Source organism: Nylanderia fulva, unplaced genomic scaffold, assembly GCF_048542155.1.
Source record: "Nylanderia fulva isolate GAGA-0341 unplaced genomic scaffold, ASM4854215v1 Scaffold1, whole genome shotgun sequence".
NCBI classification, from domain to species: domain Eukaryota; kingdom Metazoa; phylum Arthropoda; class Insecta; order Hymenoptera; family Formicidae; genus Nylanderia; species Nylanderia fulva.
The window spans coordinates 711,084-732,670 of NW_028189192.1; the positions used below are offsets into that span (position 1 = coordinate 711,084).

Genomic DNA, 21,587 nt, shown 5'->3' on the forward strand with positions numbered 1-21,587 from the left:
CCAACACATAATTGGTAGATCAGGGGTAATTTTTTGCCAAATGTTTTCAAGTCTTATGGGGACAAATTTAAGATTTGCCAAAAAGATTGCAACCAAACTACGTATGGAAATCATTAGGCCAAGTGTTTTCCTAATATAAAATAGATTTACGTGTTATGTGTAATTGTTATGTATTATATTATATTTCTCTTCTTCACATTAACTTTGAAGACTATAATTACTTTTTTTATTAAAGTAATTGTCCAGTGTTACCTTGCTTGTATTGTAAATGTCACCGTAAAATTCCGTCAATTTGTTTAATTCTGCCATTTGTTTAGATGCTGATGATGGACATATATTGTGATTTCACAAATGGTCATAAACAACGAACGATAACATGTTATTAAAGCAAAAAGGGACAAAGATGGAAAACGTTTATTTCGATTTCCATTACAAACGGGTGCGAGACATGATTTATGGTTACGCAATAGTGGTGAGTTTATAAAATTGATTTACTTATTTATATCAATATATATATATATTGATATGATATACGAAACAAATATATATATATATTCTTTGTTTTTTTTTTAATAAAATATGTCAGATATTATGTATGTTTACGTATGGATTACGTTGAAGTGTTTCTTTGCCGCGTTTTTCTGATCTCGCCGAACGGTTCGCGAATCCTGTGCGAATAAAAAACGATGCGCGTGTGTGTGTGCGTGCGATTGTGATGATCAGTTTCAGTTCGTCTTCAACGCTTGACGAGAGAAGAGGTCCCGAACTGCTGTAAGTTTATAAAAACATATTTTTGTATAACACATTAGAACGATTTTATATTATTTTTTTTGTCTAGAAAACGTTATATTAATAACCGTTATGAAAACGATCTCGACGACGGTCGTCACCGGCATCGTCGCCGTCGTCAAGATCGTTTTCATAACGGTTATTAATATAACGTTTTCTAGACAAAAAAATAATATAAAATCGTTCTAATGTGTTATACAAAAATATGTTTTTATAAACTTACAGCAGTTCGGGACCTCTTCTCTCGTCAAGCGTTGAAGACGAACTGAAACTGATCATCACAATCGCACGCACACACACACGCGCATCGTTTTTTATTCGCACAGGATTCGCGAACCGTTCGGCGAGATCAGAAAAACGCGGCAAAGAAACACTTCAACGTAATCCATACGTAAACATACATAATATCTGACATATTTTATTAAAAAAAACAAAGAATATATATATATATTTGTTTCGTATATCATATCAATATATATTATATATTGATATAAATAAGTAAATCAATTTTATAAACTCACCACTATTGCGTAACCATAAATCATGTCTCGCACCCGTTTGTAATGGAAATCGAAATAAACGTTTTCCATCTTTTGTCCTAATATTTGTGCAATTTAAATACACACATTTATCGTAAAACCGGTGTTTACTCGACATTGTAAAATAAAAATAATAATTAGCACCAACACCAAAAAAAAAAGAAAATTAAAAAATGCGAAATTAAAGAAAACAGGACACTAACAAATAAACAACTAACACTAAAATAATCTTAATTAAAAAACTAATTATAGTTAAAATTAATATGAAAGAAACAAATATACTAAACACGCGTACACAACACGTAAAATTTATTTATTTCAAGGAAAAACAGCGTAAAGCGATCTCTATCGTATTATAACTCTGAGCGTATTATGCGATGCAATCTGTGGCACAGCGAGTGGACTGATTGTCGTATACAGATTGCAAGAAACATTTGAACTAAAAAAAATTGAATATCTAAATTATGTGTGTGGGCGTTTGCATTAATAATTAAATTCCTTGCAGAATTAAAAAATAATTTATTTTGTTCCATTACAAAAAAAATTATCAAATAATGATATATTGATTATTACACATTCATACACATAATAACTTATTTGAAAAAAGTGAAAAAAAAATCTGAAAAAGGCAGGGGTTTGAACTTGAAATGTCCACGATTTCAGCTCGTCATCTTAGTTGCTCGGCTACGCATGCTACTTGACGTTCTTTTATACCGGCATGATACGTTAGGCATGGAAACTTTAAATAATTGTACATTATTACACGTTGACATTGCACTTCATATTAATAGAAGCGGCGATAAATATTAAATATAATATAATATATATTAAAAATTACATTCCAAAATCCAGGTGGTCGAACAATTAATCGTTCTTTTTATTTTAATTAAAATAAGATTTATATATTTCATTACACATATACATATATATATATATTTTAATAATTATATTTTAGTTTTTATACAAATTATATAAATATATATATATATATAAATAAAGAGAAAAGATCGCACATATACAGAATGAATACGTGATACTGTGTTAACACGAAAATTATGGGCGTAGCACGGACTCGCACCAAATACAAACTTTATCGACCCTGCCAGAAAATGGGTGTGCAGTTAGTTCCGATATTAAAAACGGGTGCGAGGGGCGCTTCAAGCAGTCCCGTAAAAACGGTAACAGCCAAAACGCCGGCCTGGCCGCTCTCATCTTTCTCTCTGGTATTCGTATTTGTATAATTTTTCATATTTGATTATATGTATATGTACATAAAATCAAAATTATATATCTTTTACTTCGTTAATTGACAACAATTTTATGGTAAGTAAAAAAATCGTGACAAAATATACTTTTATTTGCAATTTATATTTCTTATTCTGGTCTGTTATATATCACATGTAGCAATAACAAAATTAATTTCATTTAAATAACATTAGACCATTATAATTAACAGTTTATTTACTTATGTACACAATATTATAAGTATGTTATAAATTTATCACATGAGTTTGATCAAATATAGTAAACGATAATGGAATGTAATACAAGCAAAGCAATTATCAACGTGGATGTGATGGAAGAAACTGCAATGGATGTTGAAGTTGAAAAATCCACTGTCGATGACAGTTTAATTATTAATGATAATAGTACTGTAGCACCAGTGATAATTGAAGAATTGGATGAAAACGCTATTAATTCAATGGATGTGGATATCAATGAATTTGTTGAAGCTAAAGCATTACGGATACAAGAAGTTAAAGATGTTATTTCAAATTATACACCTCCATCATGTAGTTCCAATAAGGATATTATAGATACAGAAGATCAGGATATGTTATTAACTGCAGATGAGGAAGATCGATTAACAAAGCAGTTTTTAAATGGAGAATTAACATTTAGTGAATATTCATCAAGAATGGATAAAGATATAGATGTAGAAACAGTAGAAAATGAAAACTCTAGGTATGACTCGAAAGAAATATTGTGGTAAAATTGCAAAATTATCTTTAATTCTATTTTTAGAAAGAATATCGAAATAGATCGTGTTATTGTACAAAAAACTGCAGAACAAAAAACATGCAAAGCAAATAATGTGCAACAAGTACGTCAGAGGAGGAAAAGGCGTATTTTGCCACAAGTTTTACAAGGACTTATGGGTGAAGCAAATTTAAGATTTGCCAAAGGAGAAATAGATTTAGCAACCAAACTATGTATGGAAATCATTAGGCAAGTGTTTCTAATATACAAATACGATCTAATGTTTATTGTTAATATGTATATGTATTATATTAATAATACATTTCTCTCTCTTTCACATTACAAAAGCTTGTGAAAGAATATTAAACATTTACTAATTTTTTTTAGACAAGTACCAAGTGCTCCAGAACCATTTCAAACCTTAGCTATGATATATGAAAATGATCAACCAGAAAAATCACTACAATTTGCTTTAATTGCTGCACATCTTAGTCCTATAGATGCTGATGAATGGACAAGATTAGCTAGCATTTCACAAGATATTGGTCATATAAAACAAGCGATAACATGTTACTCTAAAGCAATTAAAGGGAATCCAAAAGACATAAGTTTATATGAGATGCGAGCACAACTTTATGATAAAAATGGAGACAAAAAATCAAAGTGGCGAGGATATGCAAGATTGATTCATCAATTGGAAGCTGATGATGGTGAATATATATTAAAATATGCAAAAATGTTAGCCAAACATTATATGCATGAAAATAACAACGAACAAGCATTAGAAGCAATGGAGACCATTTTTGTTAAATGTCCTGATTTTATTACATTAGAAGAAGTTAATATTATGACTGAATTGTTAATAGCATTGAAACAATTCAATAGATGTTTAGATATATTAGTCAAATATACAGATATTCAAATAAGATATAAGGATAATAAGGAAACAGTACGAGAAGAAATTACTAATTGCACAAAGTCTGAAGATGAAGAGAAATTGAGTAATTTGAAAAAAAGAGTTATGTCTCCAGTAAAAAGCCAAAATATCGATGAAATAGAATCTTGTGATGTACCGGATGATGTAGCTGTGGATTTAAAAGCCAAATTTCTTATAGTTCTTATCGAATTGAATTACATTCACATAGCTGATAAACTTTTACCTAAATTTTACACATATGAGAATCCAGAAATTTCTGGAGATCTTTTTCTAGATTTGGCAGAAGCATTAATGGATAAGCAAGAATTTCAGCGTGCATTAGTTTTATTGGATCCATTAGTTGAAAGTTCGAATTATAGTTTGGCTGCAGTTTGGCTAAGGCATGCAGAATGTTGGGTTGGTTGCAATGACATGAATAAAGCCATAAAATCTTACGAAATTGTCCGAAAATTATCACCACAGCATTTAGGCGGAAAATTAGCTCTAGCTAAACTTTATACAGAAGCAAAACATTATGACAAAGCAATAGAAGTTCTCTATCAAGATCCTGAATCTGATACATTAGATCCTGATGTTATATATCAAAGAACATTATTACTTTATAAAGTTGGAAGATACGAAGAATATTTCTCGTCAGGAATGTTACTTATTTCAAGGCATTGTGTTAATATAAGAAGAAGGATTGAATTAAATGCACTGGCACGTCCAACGGGTGTTCGGCAACGCCTTGAGAGTTTAAAACTTCGTCGTTTAGCATCCGGAGAAACATTAGAGGATGAAAACGCTCCCATATTTACTGATAGTACAAAACTGAGTGAAAAAAATGAATATCAACTTTTTCTACAAATGTGCGAACTAGCATATAAATTTAAAAAATATGGTTTTCTTCAAAGAATATGTTTCACCGTTTTGACAACCAAGAAGTTTAAAAAGAAAAACTCCTATCTAATTTTCCTATGTTTAATCTCTTGCATACATAATGAAGATTCATTCTACGGATACAATATCGTGAGAGACATTGTACGTGTCTGTCAGAGATCCAACTCGTGGAATTTATTAAATATAATTATTCAAAAAGCCCAAGATTTGAGGCATAACAGATTCATAATGCGATTACTTGGAAGAGATGTATTTTCGTATTTGCATATCATGCATGCAAATAATTGTCTTGTCTCAGGAACATACAAATATGCATTGAACGGTTATATTTCCCTCTTCAAGGTGGCACCTAGTGCATTGTTAGCATTGTTAATAGGTATTACGCAATTACAAATGGCATGTCAAAAAATGTCAGCTAAGAAAAATCAACTTGTAATTCAAGGTAAAAGACTACATATATACACACACGCATGCATATATAAAATACAGAAAAGTAGATTATCATAATTATTTAAATCGATATAAAGAATCTGATAAAATAAAATTCCAATTAATAAGATAAGAATACTGATTTTTTACAAATAATAGCACAAATAATATATACAAATAATTTTATAAATAATAGATTAATATATTAACAAGTAATGTAATAATATATACGATTGTAATATATATTTTTTCAAAGAAATTTTTTTTTATTTAGCACTAGCCTTTTTCAAAAAGTATATGCAACTACGTGGGGAAGATGGTAAACAGGAAACTTATTACAACATGGCACGAGCATTTCATCAAATTGGTTTATTACCATCTGCAATTCACTTCTATAAATTAGTTCTGGAAGAAGATCCGGGAGATATAGTTAAGCAGCATGCAAATCTTTTGGACTTAAAAAAGGAAGCAGCTTTCAATTTACATCTTATCTATCTGCAATCGGAAAATCATCTTCTTGCTAGAATGTATCTTGAAAATTATATCACTATTTAAATAAAAAATGTAAAATCTGAATCTACATGTGATATAGAATATTCCTACGTTTACTACTAATACTGTACGTAATATATACTTTATACTAATTTATTTATGATAATTTAATAATATACTGTCATATGATGTAAAAAGAATATCTAAAATTTTTCATTTTTTTCAATATTTCCAATATTTTTCAACATATCTTTGTTATTGCTACATGTGATTGTAATAACATATAATTTCTTTTCATGCGCTCATGAAATATATGTATATACTACATCAAAATCTAGCTAACTTAAATATTCTTCTTTAGGATAATGGCTACTAGTTTAGATGTTAAAATTGAATTTAAACAATTGTGTGATACCTTGGAAAATGCTATAAAAGTACAAGGAATAGAAAAGAAAGGGCAAATCTTAGAAACATTTATTGACAATTGTCGAAAGATTGGCAACAAACTGAAAACTGAATATCCTGAATCGGTATGTAATTATGCCATTAAAATAATATATTATAAAGGAAAGACAATATATGTAGTTTGTGTATATGATATAAGAATATTTATTTGTAAGAACTTTTAGAAAAATTATTATAAAAATAAATTCTAATGTATGAAGAGATTCTAATTGCGACGAGAAATATTGTTAAAACTTGTGTTAATAATTTCTGACAATCTCAAATAATATGAGTAAATTTAAATATATAAGAATATCTTCAAGATATTCTTTTCTACATTCTATAATTTTTCAAAATGGTTGACGGTACAATTATACATAATTTTAATTTTATTTTGTCTCAGGATGTTTCGCTATATCCAATATTAAGATTAATATTACCTGATCTTGAACGAGAGCGTGGACCACATAATCTGAAACAAGTTTCATTAGCAAGACTTTACGCTCGTGTATATGGTTTTGTAAAAAACAGCGACAATTATAAAAAGCTGGAAAATTATCGGTCAGTATCATGACTGTGTTATATAGATGATCAACAGGATAAATTGCGCTTTTATTAAATATTAAATATATGTCTAAAGTAAAGCTCGAATTTAGAATAAAATATTTTACAAGTGAACGAGAATTAATGTAACACGTGTACAATATATAAAAAAAATTATAATCCCTTTTGTTTTAAATTTTGTCAAAAATATAATTGTTATATTTTAGAGAGCCTATGCCAGGCAAATTTATGAGAAATGATTTCGCTGATCGAGCTTATCAGGTATTAGATAAAAGATTACCCAAAACAAGTACTGGATTCACGATTGCGCAGATGAATATATTTCTCGATGATATATCGAAGAAAGATGCGACAATGTCACAAAAAATTGAAACGTTTAGAGTACTTTTTCGACATATCACAGGATTCGAAATGAAATGGGTAACACGAATCGTACTTAAGGATCTACGACTTGGTATAGGAACGAAAAGAATATTGCACAGTCCGTAATGTTTTAATAATACAAATAAATATATCGCAATAATTGTAAGAACTAATTGATTTGTTCTTTTCAAGTTTATCATCAAGATGCGAATGAAAAGTTTCTCGTGACGAATGATTTGCGTGAGATTTGCAACCAGTTGCACGATCCTAATACGAAAATAAAATGCGGCATACAAATATTTTCGCACTTCAAACCGATGCTCCTAGAGAGATGTGACATCAAGAATATCGAAAAGCTATTTCGGGATAATGGCTTATACTATGTACAAACTAAATACGATGGCGAAAGATCACAACTTCATATGAAAGATGGAAAGTTCAAATATTTTACTCGTAGAGGATATGATATTACAAAAAATTCTGGATATGGAGAAACCGGATCGTCGGGTATGATAAATCAAATGTTAAAAATAAATTAATCATAGGCTCATGTAATTTTCTTGAATCGCTACATCTCAGAGAATGTACGTAAATATATAAAATATAATTTATTTTTAAAAGTGCAATTTTCAATATTTGTCTAGGTTTCTTGACCAGTGTATTTACACGGCGTTTAAATCCGAATTGTCATTCTTTTATATTGGATGGAGAATTAATGGGTTGGCATAAAGAAAAAAGAACATTTGGCACGAAAGGTATGAATTTCGACGTTAAGAATTTGTCAGAGAGTAGTCATCATCAACCGTGTTTCGTTGCATTCGATGTTATTCTACATAATGACATTTTACTTGTTGATAAGCCTTACAAAGATCGATTAAAACTACTCGATGATATATTCACCGCAGAAGAAGGTTCCTTACTTGTATGTCCGTTTTCTTTAATTTCGAATAGGTAAGATATTTTATGTCTATCGTTTGAAAATTACTGAATATAAATAGATTTATTTTTTATTTTTTAATTAATCCTTTTTGTAATTATAAAATACTTTTTTCCGAAAAAAATTGATGGCTTCTATATATCAGATGTAATTTAATGTAACAAATAAGTTTTTGAGTTCGAGTAATTTTGATTAAATACAAATATATCACATGCTTTTAAATCTATCATAAAAAATCAACAAAAATCGAAAATTAAACAATTATTGTATTTCTTTCTCCGTAAGGGAGGAATTGATAGAGGCATTTAATGAATGCCTCCGTAATGACGAAGAAGGACTTGTTATAAAGAAATATGATATGAAATATAAACCAAATGTCCGAGATGGTGGCGGTTGTTATAAGATTAAAGCAGAGGTAAAACACATATCAATTTTTGTCATTATAAATCTTTTAAAAGAAATTTAATTTACTATAAAGTTGCATGTTTAGAAAATAAAATATTGAAAATTTATGTAATACACGTCACATGTCTTTTCGTCTAATTTTTGCGAAGAAAATGTGCACCAAAAAATTTATAATCGACGTGTAATAGACTATGGATAAAATCTAAAGGTGACAATTAAAACATATACATCTTTGTATGTAGTATTCGGACAGTTTGATACAAGATATAGATCTGATTATACTTGGCGGTTACTACGGAGAAGGCAAATATACCGGAATAATTAAAAGCTTTATGATGGGCGTTGCTGCTCCAACAAGCAACGAAGAAGAAAATCCATCGCGATTTTTTGCTGTAGTATCCGTAAGCTCTGGAATAAGCGACAAAATGCTCCATGATCTTCAAACAAAATTTGCATCACATTGGACCAAAGAATGTCCTGAAAATATCACTGGTCCTAGGGTAAATTAATTATTATATATTATTTTATATATGTATATTATTCTGGTCAGGTATTTTTTCGATATTATCATGTGCTTAATATATCAACTTTACTTTTCGTTACATTTTACAGTATTATTTATTTCTGTTATATATGCATTTTATTTAAATATATTTCTTAGGGAAAACAGCCGGATGTGTGGATCCATCCGAAAGATTCTATAATTTTGACAATACGAGCAACCGAAATGATACGCAGTAATGAATATCCGATTGGATATAGCTTGCGTTTTCCTAGAGTTGTAAATATCAGGAAGGATAAGCCATGGTACAGTCCATGTACCAGTTCTGAACTTTTATTATTAGTCAAAGTACGTATATATAGTGCTAGACAATGACAATTATACGCGTGAAATAATTATTATATTATCATTTATAATACGCTTACAATTTACGATAATTTGATTATTATAGAACAAGGGAATGATCCAAAAATTAACCAAGCGAGAAGCTACTTTGAGCGATGTGGACGACGCACCGATACTTAAATTGCAAAGGACAGTAAGTCGTAATAAATTAATTGAACATGTGTTCCCTGAACGAATAGTACCGCTCACACGACTATTAGATGGAAAGGAAATTTGTGTAATAAACGGTACCGATGAATTAGCGAAGGAGCAAATTGAGGAGACACTGCAGCAGCATAGCGCAAGAATTGTTCAGAATCCAATGAATACAACTTTTTGCGTAATAGTAGGCAATAATAGAACTGTAAGTTGTAATATCAATTTAGATTTTAATAATGTCTCGTAATGAATTAAGACAAAGTTACGCGTAAACTATCTGTTTCAGATACGAGGGAAGGAAGTAATAAATAGTGGAAAATACGACGTTGTAACTTTGGATTGGTTTAAACGCGTTACTAATCAATCTGATTTGTCCTCGTTGGGAGATTTTTTGCCGTGGGAATTATTATGTAGTCGAGACATAACTAAGCGTCGACTTGAGGCGAACTACGATGAATATTATGATAATTTTATTGTTAACGCGGATGAAGAGACTTTGAAACGTTCGTTCGACAAGATTGCGAATTCGGTAATTTTCATCATTCAAAATATTTGTCACTAAAAATAATTGTACATTATCGTACTAATCTAATTTTGTATAAATCATCTTCAGCTTGCGGATCAGTTTACCGTTGAGCAGAGGAAAGAAATGGACAAGGAATTGTTCAACGGAAATGCGTCGCCCTATTCACTGTTTAGAGATATAATTGGATTCTTCGAAAATCAATCATGTTGCACTAAATTTAAATTCCGTTTCATGTCAGGTACGATTAAAGATAATATTGATAATTCCGTTTCGCATATATTCGTAGAGGATAATAAATCAAATAATATTGTGGAAAATTTGAAAGTACATAATTTAACGTCTGTGAAAATTGTTAAATGTAAATGGATCGAGGAATGTTTCCGAAATGGTCGAATATGTGATATTACAGACTATCTGATCGATTATTAGATGTATTTAAACTACACGTATATGTAAAAATAAAGATAGTGAAAAAGAGTTTCATAATACTAAGAAATGTTACATGTGTATTTTCGACAGAAACTTACGACGTATTCATGGAATCGTTTCAACTCACATTTTCGTGAAGCACTGAGAAACTAGGTACTAGGCGGAGTGACAGTCGGACAGTTCGCTCATTTAACATCTTCCCATTTCGAAATATTTCTTCTTGACTCGGACCGCCACCCTTGCCCATCTCGTTTTATTTCATCGGAATGCGCGCAAAATACGAAGCGAAAGAGACGCAGCTGCGACGTTCCTCTCTTACAAAGCCTGCCATTCAGAGAGATCTCACGTAGATTAACGCGGAAAGATCGCGGAAAGATTCGAGATATGCATACCGTAAAATTACGAGCGAAAGATATATTCATCATTGATATTTTATTTTATCTTAAATTTCCTCTTGTTATTTTTTCATAAATTCTTTTATATTCCAAAAATCATTATATTAGTCTAATACGTGAGATATTCATAATGATTTCAATGTATTTTAAATGTATTTTTTTTTAATTTTACTTCATGCTTTATTTTGTTCAATCTATATAGGACCTGCTAAAAGAATCCCGAATTCACGTGATTGAAAATATATATATTGTACACGCATCAGCTAGGCCAAGCATCCATCTCGTTAGCAACGAGGAGGTGTCTCTAGTCAGGTCAGTATAAATAATATATGAATATGACTGACGTTCTGCCCGCGCAAGATCTACTTATAGACTCTTCACCTACAGATGGGACGCGTATTAATCGAGTTTCAGATTTTCGGAGCGTGCGACCAGGCGTGTCACTTTTACAGTATGTCGAATTTATTCATAGAATCTCTCTAACCCGCCAGTTGCCAATTATATGTAGAGTTACTCGTAACCGTTGTCTATCATACGCTTAATGGCATGATAACGCATGATGGCAAGATACGTATAATGACAACACGATTCATGCCCCACAAATCATTGGTATATATATATATATATATATTATAATTCGGCAGATTGTTCTAATTGAAATATACATGGCTTATATACACTTATATATGTAGAAAAAGAAAGCGCCACATATGAGAATATGACTCTTATTTTTAAAAGCAAATTTGCATACATAAGTATCAGCTTTAAAATATTTGTTTAAGATATTGTCCTTTTTACGTTTTTTTGTTTTTTTTTAAATAGAATCTGTATATTAAGACATATTTAACATTTCCTTACAATCAATAAATGTGATAAAAAATGTATAAATAGAATTTTTAATTGTAAGCAATTTTCTATTTTGTTTTCATATAATTTCCTGCATTTATTCTTCAATGCATTAATGATGGTTAAATGAATCATAAAAGTGTTCCGCTATAGAAGAAAGAAATGATTACCTGTTTTAGATGAGATCTTACAATAATACGCATCGCATAAAAGGCTGTCGTTACCGTTTTCCTTTTTTTAGTTCGAATTTCTTCTCATACAACATCGACTTTTTGCACAATGGTTGTTATATTTATTTGCAATCACCGGTACCATACAATCATCATCTTGCAACCTGTTACAAAATTATTAAGTTTATATAATCGATATAATCATACACACATCAATATTTCTGATTAAGAGTGTCTTACATTAAAACATATATATATATACATATTAATCTCTACATTTAATTAAAATTAATTAATTAATTAAAACCAATAAAAACTTACAATCGCATTGGCTTGTTGCATCCACATGGATAACGATTTCGCATCCTATATTGGGCAAGAAAATATAAATGAGTTTAATAATGGTACAAATCTACTTTTCCATTTAAGATTATAAAGTATGAGAAAAAGTAAAAGAAAGCGATATAATAAGAGAAATCCTTAAAAATTAAATATTTAAGAATGTATTCAATTGATATAAGTATTTGAATTTATAATTGATTTTTGCCTATAAATTTTTCTTATTTTCTTAATGCTAATTTTTATTTATAGACAAACAGTAGTACTTTATTCAAATTAGCAGTGTTAAGGAATTGCATTTCAACTTACCCCTTCGCACATCCGCATCTGTCCGGTCGTCTAATGCATAGAAATTAATAATTATGTATTAATTTTAATGTCGTAATTATAATATATCAATGCATAATAATTGTCTTTTTATCGAGTATATATGATTTCAATACTTTTCGGCGCTTAGTACTTATTACATGCTTTTTAGATTGCATGACATGTGCATGCTAGACATATTCCTTAAGAAATAATTTGTTTTGACTGAAATAAAAAAATAAAAGCTCTTTAAGAGGAAGACACGCGTGTATGATCAGAGTGACTCACTTTTCGCTTTCCTGCCTTAGTAATTCTCTCATTCTGGCGTCGCACACACAACTTTTCTCACTGTCGGACAAAAACAGGATTATTTCTGACATCATTATTCGTCGTTTTGGTTTGGTCCGGCCCCATATGTTAAAGACGCTCACTTTTCTTTCAAGAAACCGACGTATAGGAACAGTATCCCGGTAAAACCGATAATGAATTTTCCAAGGTACCAAGCAAAATTGGTCATGCAGTGCGACATCGCGAATATCCCAAGTCATCGAATCAATTCAATAACTCAATTCGCTTCACTTTTTCCGATATTTAAACCAGACTATTAATATTTTAATTTTTTAATAATGTTATGTATAAAGCGGTTAAACGAAGCGCGTATACGAAAACAAATGATAAATTTGCCTTTCAACACGTGTCAAAAATCTTGCAAAATTTCACGCGCTATCTAATTTATTCGCTTTTTGTAGACTGATGATTTATTTGATGTACTTTACAGTATACGAATGTATAATAAATAACAAAAATTTGGTACAAAGTCATCGCGTGTTGCATGCTTACAATTTTCAATTTTTTTAAACTAAAAGGAAAAAAGCAAAGAAACTATATATTAAATCTTAATTTATTCATATTTATAAGAAAAGAGAACATTTATATAAAAAAACTTGTAAGTATTTTATATTAAAAACCAACTGTGCCATTTATACTTTCTATTCGATTATTTCGAAGGGTTGATGTCTTCGAAGGAATAGTATAAGTTAGTGATGTCGACTTATGGGTATTTGGAGGCGTAACATCGCGTCGCAAAGCTTCTTCGTAATCTCTTCTAAGCCGAGACTAAGGCGAGAAAGATGTTGAATGACCTGTCAACATATTTGCCGTCTTGACAACACCCTGGGGCTGAACTGTCCAGGAACGAAGGAAAGAGGAAAAAGCGTCCACGAGATGACACCCCTTCGTTCCACGCTCATTAGGATGAATTCCTCGGTCACGTGTCACGCGTGCTTGCTCTGGCATATGTAAATTTAAACCTGTCTAACTGCACGAGAAAGTAAAAAAAAAATAACGTGAAAAAAATTAGCTGTCATGATCGAAATTATATAGTGTAATAATCTTTTCTTCGTTTTCTCTTTTATTCACACATCGTGTTGTTCATCGCAAAAATAGAAAAGAGCAGACAATCTCGTTCTACCAACAACGTTGCACGCCAGCAGCTGCAACCATATGGCATTCTTTCTGTGATCTTGCTCTAAGAGCTCGTTAATACGATCCTCTCGGATGTTGCCAACACACAGTTAATATTAGTTTCGAGTATGTTTTCTCAATGTATGAATGACACCGCCGACTTCCACCGGAGTCTTCCTCGATAACCACCTGGGTAACATCCTGCATACTTAATGTCATTTCTAAAAGAATCTTTTACATCGCTTTGCATGACACTGTATTGATTGCCACTTTTCTCTCCGAACAAAATTGAACAAAAAATACTTTTTCGACAAGAATAAATTAATAACATACGAAAATATAATAAATAAATATATATATAATAAAATGAATAAGATTAAATAGCAATTTAAATTAAATTTAAAGATTGTTATTTCAGAATAAAAAAAGATATTGTGTGCGATTGCAGCCTTTTCCAAATAATTGTGCGAAAGATGACAAACTTGAAGAATTAATAGCTTCTTATCATTTAAAATTAATTAATTCTCCAATTGAACTTTGTTTCACGTGTGTACACGTGCCAGTCTTCAAATCTAACGAATCATCGATATGTTTCCATTATGCAGACTCTAATCAAAGAAGATAGTCTGCTAACGAAGGATTTTTCTTTCGTACAGTTACTCATAACAAGAAGACGAAGAGAAACATGGTGGTCCATTGGTTCACAGCCGGCGAAAGCGGCGGGGTTTCTTGAGCTTTCGAGCCAATGGAAACACATCGGCCTTCTAAAAATATATTTTGAATCAGTAGGAGGAGATGAGACAACACACCTCTTTTACGGAGAGATACAAGAAATATTCTTACAAGTATATATCTCTTCTAGGGTAGGACGTCGCGGTAACTCAGTCGACTCATCCGAGAAGAGTTGAACGGATATAATAAACTACAATTAACTTGAATCAAGAAATCATGTGTCTCGTTACGATCTAATCGGGGATAGTTAATGAAACAAAACTATACAAGAGAAAGATTCGCGCAAAACAACAATGTGTACAAAATTCATTTTACTATTTGGAAAACTGCAAACAATCGAGCACAAAATCTGAATTCAATAATGTTCTTCGTCAATTGTTAGTAAAATAATTTTCAATTAAAACTGATATACAATAACTTACTTCAATTAAATATCTATGTCATTCGAGAGATAAAAAATCAGGATGAAAACTGGCGGAGATACTTCAAATCAACGCTTAAATCCGAACATAGAGCAACGTTTAAGAAGTCCGAAGTGCGCGAGATGTCGAAACCATGGTGTAATATCCGGTTTGAAGGGTCACAAGAGATCCTGCGCGTGGAAGGATTGCCGATGCCCCTGTTGTTTGTTAGTCGTCGAAAGACAGCGAGTGATGGCAGCGCAAGTTGCTCTACGCAGACAACAACAAGCGCAAGGTGACAATCTTCATCTATCTTCGGCGAATAAAGTATCAACAGACATCGCAAATCCTCCTTATTATATTAAAGCGAAATACGACGAGCCGGACGCTGCCTGCCTTGGTAGGAGAGCCAAGAATTTTCAAAGGCATCATTTACATTTCACGCAGACGAGTATCAGCGTGACGCAGGGTTTCTACGGATTAAATGCCGTACATAATTTGCCTAACACGTGTAAGTACTTATATATACTCATTTTCATCGATATTTTTGTAAATTTTCTACATTTAATTTCGCTGAAAATTAAGTTTTTAAATTCAAATTTTCAAATTATTGATACATCGATATCCATATCGATATATATCGATATACGCGTATAAGTAATATTTCAAATATATTAGGCTATTTATAAACATATCTGACAAACTTAATCGAATTTTATATATTAATAAAAATTTAATAGGCATCTCAATTATGCAGAGATTCAACAGTTAGTAAGCATCCAAAAAAGTTTACACTTCTTCATTATATACGCGCTTTTATAATACACGTATATGTACTTATACTTTATATACTAATACTTTTATAATACAGCGTGTATGTACAATGTATTTGTTAAATGCTTTCCAAAGATTCTATAAATTTTATATATATATATATATATATAGTTTAATATACAGTTTTAATTGATAATATTATATTGTTTTAAATTGTATTTTAAATTGTTCATATTCAAATATAAATATTACAATATGTCATAAGTTTTTCATATAATTTTACATATTCGTTCTCTTTATCTTTTTTACATCTTATTTAATTTATTATTAAATTGTTACATAATCATATATATAACAATTTAATAATGTTTGTAAATTTCTTTTGATATGTATATATATTGTTGATGGACATTATAAATAATATCTTTATAATTACTTACAAAAAATTGTACATTTCAGTATCAACGCATCCGCGTTTGTTGACTTTATCCTCTCTCGGATGCGATCAGAAACAAGAAGCTGAACCCACATTGAAAGTGCAATCTTTCCATTCTGCGTATCCAACAATTCCTTGGTTCAATGAAGTAACGCAATCGTATATAGCGAATGGGGATTTGAATAATTTTATTTCTACGAGAGATTTGCAGGAATGTCCTACTACAAACAATGAACCCTGTTTAGAAAAAAAAGCACCAATTTCTTTTAGTGTGGAATCTATTATCGGTACAAAATGATATCTCGATATGCGTATTTTAATCGTTTGAGTAACGGAAAAGCTAATAGATTTTCCGATTCGATGTTAATAAGATGCATTTATAATAATACTGTATAATATTGAATATGTTAGATTTTGCACAAAATTGAAGAAGCAATCTTGTTATTTGTTACTCAAACGGTTAATCGCGATGATAAAAATACATACATACAAATCAAATAATTGTGGAAATTATTTAAGCAATCGGTCGTGTTTGATTCGGTTCTCTAACATATTATAATGTATATTATAATGTGTATCTCTTTTTTTACCATATATATATATATAAAGGCTATATATAAAAGAAAATTTTAACAATATTTATATAGAATTTATTGTTTTATATATAAATACCAACTCTAGCAAACATATTAAATATATTCATAGCATTAACAACGCAAAATTGTTTATTGTATATGTACGTTTCATATCTTTTTGATATGGTCAAGCTGAACTAAATAACGATTTTGCGTATTGTCAATCAAAAATTATAAATTACGTGATATCGCAATAGATACGATATTATTTTAAGGCACATATATGATATTACTTATTGCTTTCAAGCTTTTTGCTGCAACGTTTCATGTATACATCCATTTCAGAAAAATCGGATAAAGTATTATAAACAATTTCATATAAAATACATGGCCACTGCTTCTCTAGAACTTGTAACTTTTGTATAGCATTTATAGTTAGGTTGATTAAATTTAGCAAGTGCATTTTTCCTTTGTGTCTCCAGATAAGATCTTCCTATAAATTTTAAAAGTCTAATTTTTAAATGTCCAATCCTAACGTTTATATACAAATATATACATATTTTAACTTGTAAAAATTAGGATAAAGAATCTTATTATATAAAGAATAGCGACATATGTGTTTTTCTTACTTGCGTTACATTTCCCTTTCTCCATTGTAACGCTTCCTTAGCAACAACGCTTCTAAGTGCCGGATCACAATTGAACAGAAATTGTTTGGCAGTAATCTGTTGCCCGCTTTGCCTTTGCACTTTTTCTAAATGAAGTCTTTGTAATAAAGGTTGTAATAAAGAATCTGGCAGTGAACACATTACTATATCTATAAGACCAGCATACTCCTTATTTGCAAGTTCTATCTCTTCTGCTGTAATCTGTAAAAATAAAAATTAAATTTTAATTATTGTAAAACAGAAAATAAGCATATATATTTAAAAATATGTAAATATTTTTATTATACCTCTTTGCCATTGATCATTGCAAGTCCCCAATGAGCTAATCGAAATATAGCATACATTTTCCAATCCTTAGACACAACAGGATTCCCTGTATCTATCTGTATACTGGTCAATCCCTGTACTTCGGCTAAAGCATTCAATTGGCCAAGAAGACTGATATTAGTTTCTTTAAAGGTGAAATGTTCCACATAAGGAAACTTGTTTTTTAACTTGCTTAAAATTTTTGCCACATCGTTAAATTGTACATAATTAAACTTTACGACGTTGACATCCTGAGCTTTTGACACGTCCCAAGTCTTATCTATAAAGCGTAAAGCACCTTGACCATAAATATTTAAGCATCGACCGACAATTTCTATTAAATAATCTCCGCCTAGAAGAATATTCTATTTAGTATTACATTTTAAACAAATGTATGTTAGAGAACTAAAAAATTGTTTTTAACAACCTACCTTGTTCCCTCTCTTTAGGTGGTACTTGTTGAGGAGGTGGACTCGGTGGAACAAGGGTTCTAAATTTCGCTCTAGCCGTCGCAGCTCTATTGCTTTTGTAATATACTACTTTCTTTGCTTGAGCACTTTTAATTCTACTAATTTTATCTTTATCGGACTCTTGAGATTTGTGAACTACATTCTTAGGTATCGATGAAGTGCTAGAATCACTTAGTAATGACTTACAACTATCTAAACTACTAGTCTTTGAACTTAAGGAGCAATAGCCAGAAGAGCTTATAGTTGATTTTGATTGGCTATCGCTCTGCCCATCTTGATTATTAAATACTTTCATATTTTGAACCAATCTGTTATTTAAGTTTTTATTTTCATTTATTGTATTGCATTTTAACAATTTTGGAGTAGTAAGACTTGTCTTATCATGTATATGATTTTCATTATCTTCATTAAAATTTTCTGCAGTAATCGAAGATACATCTTTTGTTACAGGCAGTTTTTTACAAATAGTAGACTTGTCATCTATAGACAAGCAATTGTTAGGAGTAAATAGGTGACATCTTAAACCACTTTTTAAACTTTCATGACTTTCTAAACTGTCTGACTCGCTATCCGATGTGTCCTCGATGTCACCAAGTATTTTCGTTTTACGAATATTTTCTTCTTTGGACAATTTATCCTCAAATTTATTACTAGTCAAACTATCTACTATCGAACCTAATATGGGTGGAAGTTTAAATTCCAAAGGATATGATTTAGATGTATCCTCTAATTTAAATAAATTATCGCTGGAACTGCTTCTCTTTTTAATATGTATCTTTTTTGCTTCCACATTTTCATTTATCGATGTTAGACTACCAAAGCCTTTTATTTTAGCTTTGTCTAAATTCTTCGGATTTACAGCGTGAAATTTATTAGAACTTTGTATACGTAGTACATTAATGTTGTTGCCTGTATTATTGCTCGGCGTTTTATTGGAATTATCAACGGAAACCTTGCTTCTCGATCGGAGAAGTTCCCAATTTGTTTTAGCATTTGATATCACTTCTTCTCTACGTACGTTCATGCAAACCTGTGCACTAAGATCAAGAAATGCCGAATTAGACTGCTCTTTAGAGAATCTCCAAGCCATCGCTGTTCTCCGAATTTGTTCACTAATTTGCATCGTTGATAAAAGTTGCAGATTTGGCAAATATGATACAAGGAAAGATATATAATCACTATTTAAAGTTACCGGATTGCCATCTATTGTTATTTCTCTAATTTGCAAAGCTTTTGCAAGGCTACTCATATCTTCGATTCTAAAACATTAAAATACCATAATATTATGCATATGTAACTGTAAAAAATAAAATACCATAATATTATGCATATGTAACTGTAAAAAATCTAAATATCTTACATTTAAAACAAATATGTATATGTGTAGAATATAATTTAGATAATTTTTCTAAGATTTACTTTATATTTAAAATTTTTTTAGTTGCATTATAAAAAAAAGGAAAAGTTGGAGAAACAATATGAAATAGAAACTTTCTTATACAGTATATATTAAATTTAGATACAAAAGTGTGACTAATGCAAAAATAAAACTTATAAACATAAATATATAAAAATATAAAATAAATATAAAAGTGAATTTAATAAAACTATTAATTATATATAATTATCTTTAAAATCACTTACTTATAAATATCATTGTTGCTCAAATATAATTTTTGTAATTGTGGTGTTTCACCAAATCCTAATAATCTTTTTAATTTATTTCGTCGCAAATTCAGCTCTTTTAATGCAGTTAAGCCTTGAAAGTCATTACAACCAATAGTTTTAATATTATTCCCTGCTAAGTTGAGTACTTTTAGTAATAACAAATCCTCCAGGCCAGTTATTTGTTGAATTTGATTGCCATGTAAGTCTAAAACTTCTAGTTTAAAAAGTTGTTTTAAACCTTCAATTTTTTTAATTCTGTTTTTTCCTATTAAAAGCACTCTTAGATTTTCCAAAAGCCCAAGATTGCATACTTTCTCAATTTGATTATCATATAGATCAAGAAATACAAGTTTTATCAATTGAGAAAAATTAGAACTCTCAATCTTAGTCAAAAGATTGTGCTGAAGAGACATTAATCGCAATTTTGGTTCCCCAATCACATTAGGAAATGTTGTCAAACCTCGCCTATCAAGACATATTCTGTCAGGGTTCTTTTCTCTTTCGGCAGGAGTTCTCGATGCCACAATTGTTTTTGTTTCTCCTGTCCATTGTAACGTAACCACATCACACCCTTCAGTTCCTGCATGTTCAATCTCAAATTGAGTTCCACTAGAACTGTCAAATCATAATTTTGGCTATAAGAATACTTTAGATAATTTATATTAAAGACTATTTTTGTCGTTAATTACCTAAGTGAACTGTAAGAACGTTTTGATAACTTGGGAGGAATTGGTGCACCAGGTAAAATTGGTAAAGCAGCTGCTATAGTTAAAAACTGATTTTCCTCTGGAATGTTACCTCGAATAGTCGATTTACCTTTTACATCAAATGATACTTTTTTCGTCTGTAAGAAATCAAGCTTATAGATCGCTATGAATATTAAAATTTAATTATTTCTAATTATTCCAAAATATGATTTTTACTCGTGTTGTAGTATTGTTGCCTAATGGCATTACATAACCGAGCATAAAAATGTAATTAACCCATCAATGGAATGATATATATTATATCTTATTCAAAAGCATTTCGCATCTTCGTAATATAATCTAAGATTATTAGTTACAAGACAACTCGAGCTAAAATGTCGATAGAAATAATATTTCTTGTTTGTCATTGCGCATTCGTGTTTATACATATGTCATATGACAAAGGGAATTTTTTAAATCGCAGTATAAAGTTGTCATCTTTTTCGCGTTCTTACGACTAGAGAAAAGAACTAGACGCTTCTCTAGGGAATTTTAAAATCGCAGTATAAAGTTGTCACCGTTTTCGCGAGAGA

At 30.4% G+C, this 21,587-nt stretch overlaps 5 protein-coding genes across 11 annotated transcripts; 3 read left to right on the top strand and 2 right to left on the bottom strand.

Moving 5' to 3' along the window:
• Positions 1-2,585: 2,585 nt before the first annotated feature.
• On the top strand, positions 2,586-6,129 carry LOC114939510 (general transcription factor 3C polypeptide 3). Its single transcript, XM_085483298.1, has 5 exons — positions 2,586-2,651; positions 2,854-3,293; positions 3,354-3,557; positions 3,696-5,566; positions 5,828-6,129. The coding sequence occupies exons 2-5, from the start codon at positions 2,863-2,865 to the stop codon at positions 6,106-6,108; spliced, it is 2,787 nt and encodes a 928-aa protein (XP_085339424.1). The 5' UTR covers positions 2,586-2,651; positions 2,854-2,862; the 3' UTR covers positions 6,109-6,129.
• Positions 2,588-10,825, top strand: DNAlig4 (DNA ligase 4). 2 transcript variants are annotated; one of them, XM_029313820.2, is made up of 12 exons: positions 2,588-2,651; positions 6,407-6,575; positions 6,893-7,050; positions 7,260-7,534; positions 7,609-7,923; positions 8,061-8,367; positions 8,639-8,768; positions 9,001-9,258; positions 9,420-9,608; positions 9,712-10,008; positions 10,090-10,332; positions 10,417-10,825. In XM_029313820.2, the coding sequence occupies exons 2-12, from the start codon at positions 6,411-6,413 to the stop codon at positions 10,756-10,758; spliced, it is 2,679 nt and encodes an 892-aa protein (XP_029169653.2). In that variant the 5' UTR covers positions 2,588-2,651; positions 6,407-6,410; the 3' UTR covers positions 10,759-10,825. The 2 variants fall into 2 exon arrangements, with proteins under 2 accessions (XP_029169653.2, XP_029169652.2); XM_029313819.2 differs by lacking the exon at positions 2,588-2,651 and adding an exon at positions 6,108-6,172.
• LOC114939519 (uncharacterized) lies at positions 6,718-13,460 on the bottom strand. Its single transcript, XM_029313827.1, has 6 exons — positions 13,246-13,460; positions 13,103-13,162; positions 12,818-12,847; positions 12,491-12,535; positions 12,170-12,333; positions 6,718-6,961 (listed from the first exon to the last, which is right to left on the bottom strand). The coding sequence occupies exons 1-5, from the start codon at positions 13,341-13,343 to the stop codon at positions 12,237-12,239; spliced, it is 330 nt and encodes a 109-aa protein (XP_029169660.1). The 5' UTR covers positions 13,344-13,460; the 3' UTR covers positions 6,718-6,961; positions 12,170-12,236.
• On the top strand, positions 10,875-18,464 carry LOC114939518 (doublesex- and mab-3-related transcription factor A1). Of its 4 annotated transcripts, none has more exons than XM_029313826.2 (5): positions 10,875-11,465; positions 11,541-11,604; positions 14,935-15,706; positions 15,779-15,922; positions 16,645-18,464. In XM_029313826.2, exons 3-5 carry the CDS (start codon positions 15,475-15,477, stop codon positions 16,917-16,919), a joined length of 651 nt encoding a protein of 216 aa, XP_029169659.1. In that variant the 5' UTR covers positions 10,875-11,465; positions 11,541-11,604; positions 14,935-15,474; the 3' UTR covers positions 16,920-18,464. The 4 variants fall into 4 exon arrangements, with proteins under 4 accessions (XP_029169659.1, XP_029169656.1, XP_085339664.1 ...); XM_029313823.2 differs by having other exon boundaries at positions 14,935-15,387; positions 15,460-15,922; XM_085483538.1 differs by having other exon boundaries at positions 14,935-15,922.
• On the bottom strand, positions 16,784-21,465 carry LOC114939509 (uncharacterized). 3 transcript variants are annotated; one of them, XR_014924788.1, is made up of 8 exons: positions 21,232-21,465; positions 20,998-21,152; positions 20,285-20,923; positions 18,602-19,899; positions 18,152-18,522; positions 17,826-18,065; positions 17,112-17,689; positions 16,784-16,858 (listed from the first exon to the last, which is right to left on the bottom strand). XR_014924788.1 is itself a non-coding variant. In XM_085483238.1 (7 exons), exons 1-7 carry the CDS (start codon positions 21,274-21,276, stop codon positions 17,486-17,488), a joined length of 2,952 nt encoding a protein of 983 aa, XP_085339364.1. In that variant the 5' UTR covers positions 21,277-21,465; the 3' UTR covers positions 16,784-17,485. The 3 variants fall into 3 exon arrangements, 1 of the variants encoding a protein (XP_085339364.1); XR_014924796.1 differs by having other exon boundaries at positions 17,108-17,689; XM_085483238.1 differs by having other exon boundaries at positions 16,784-17,689.
• Between the last annotated feature and the right edge of the window lie 122 nt (positions 21,466-21,587).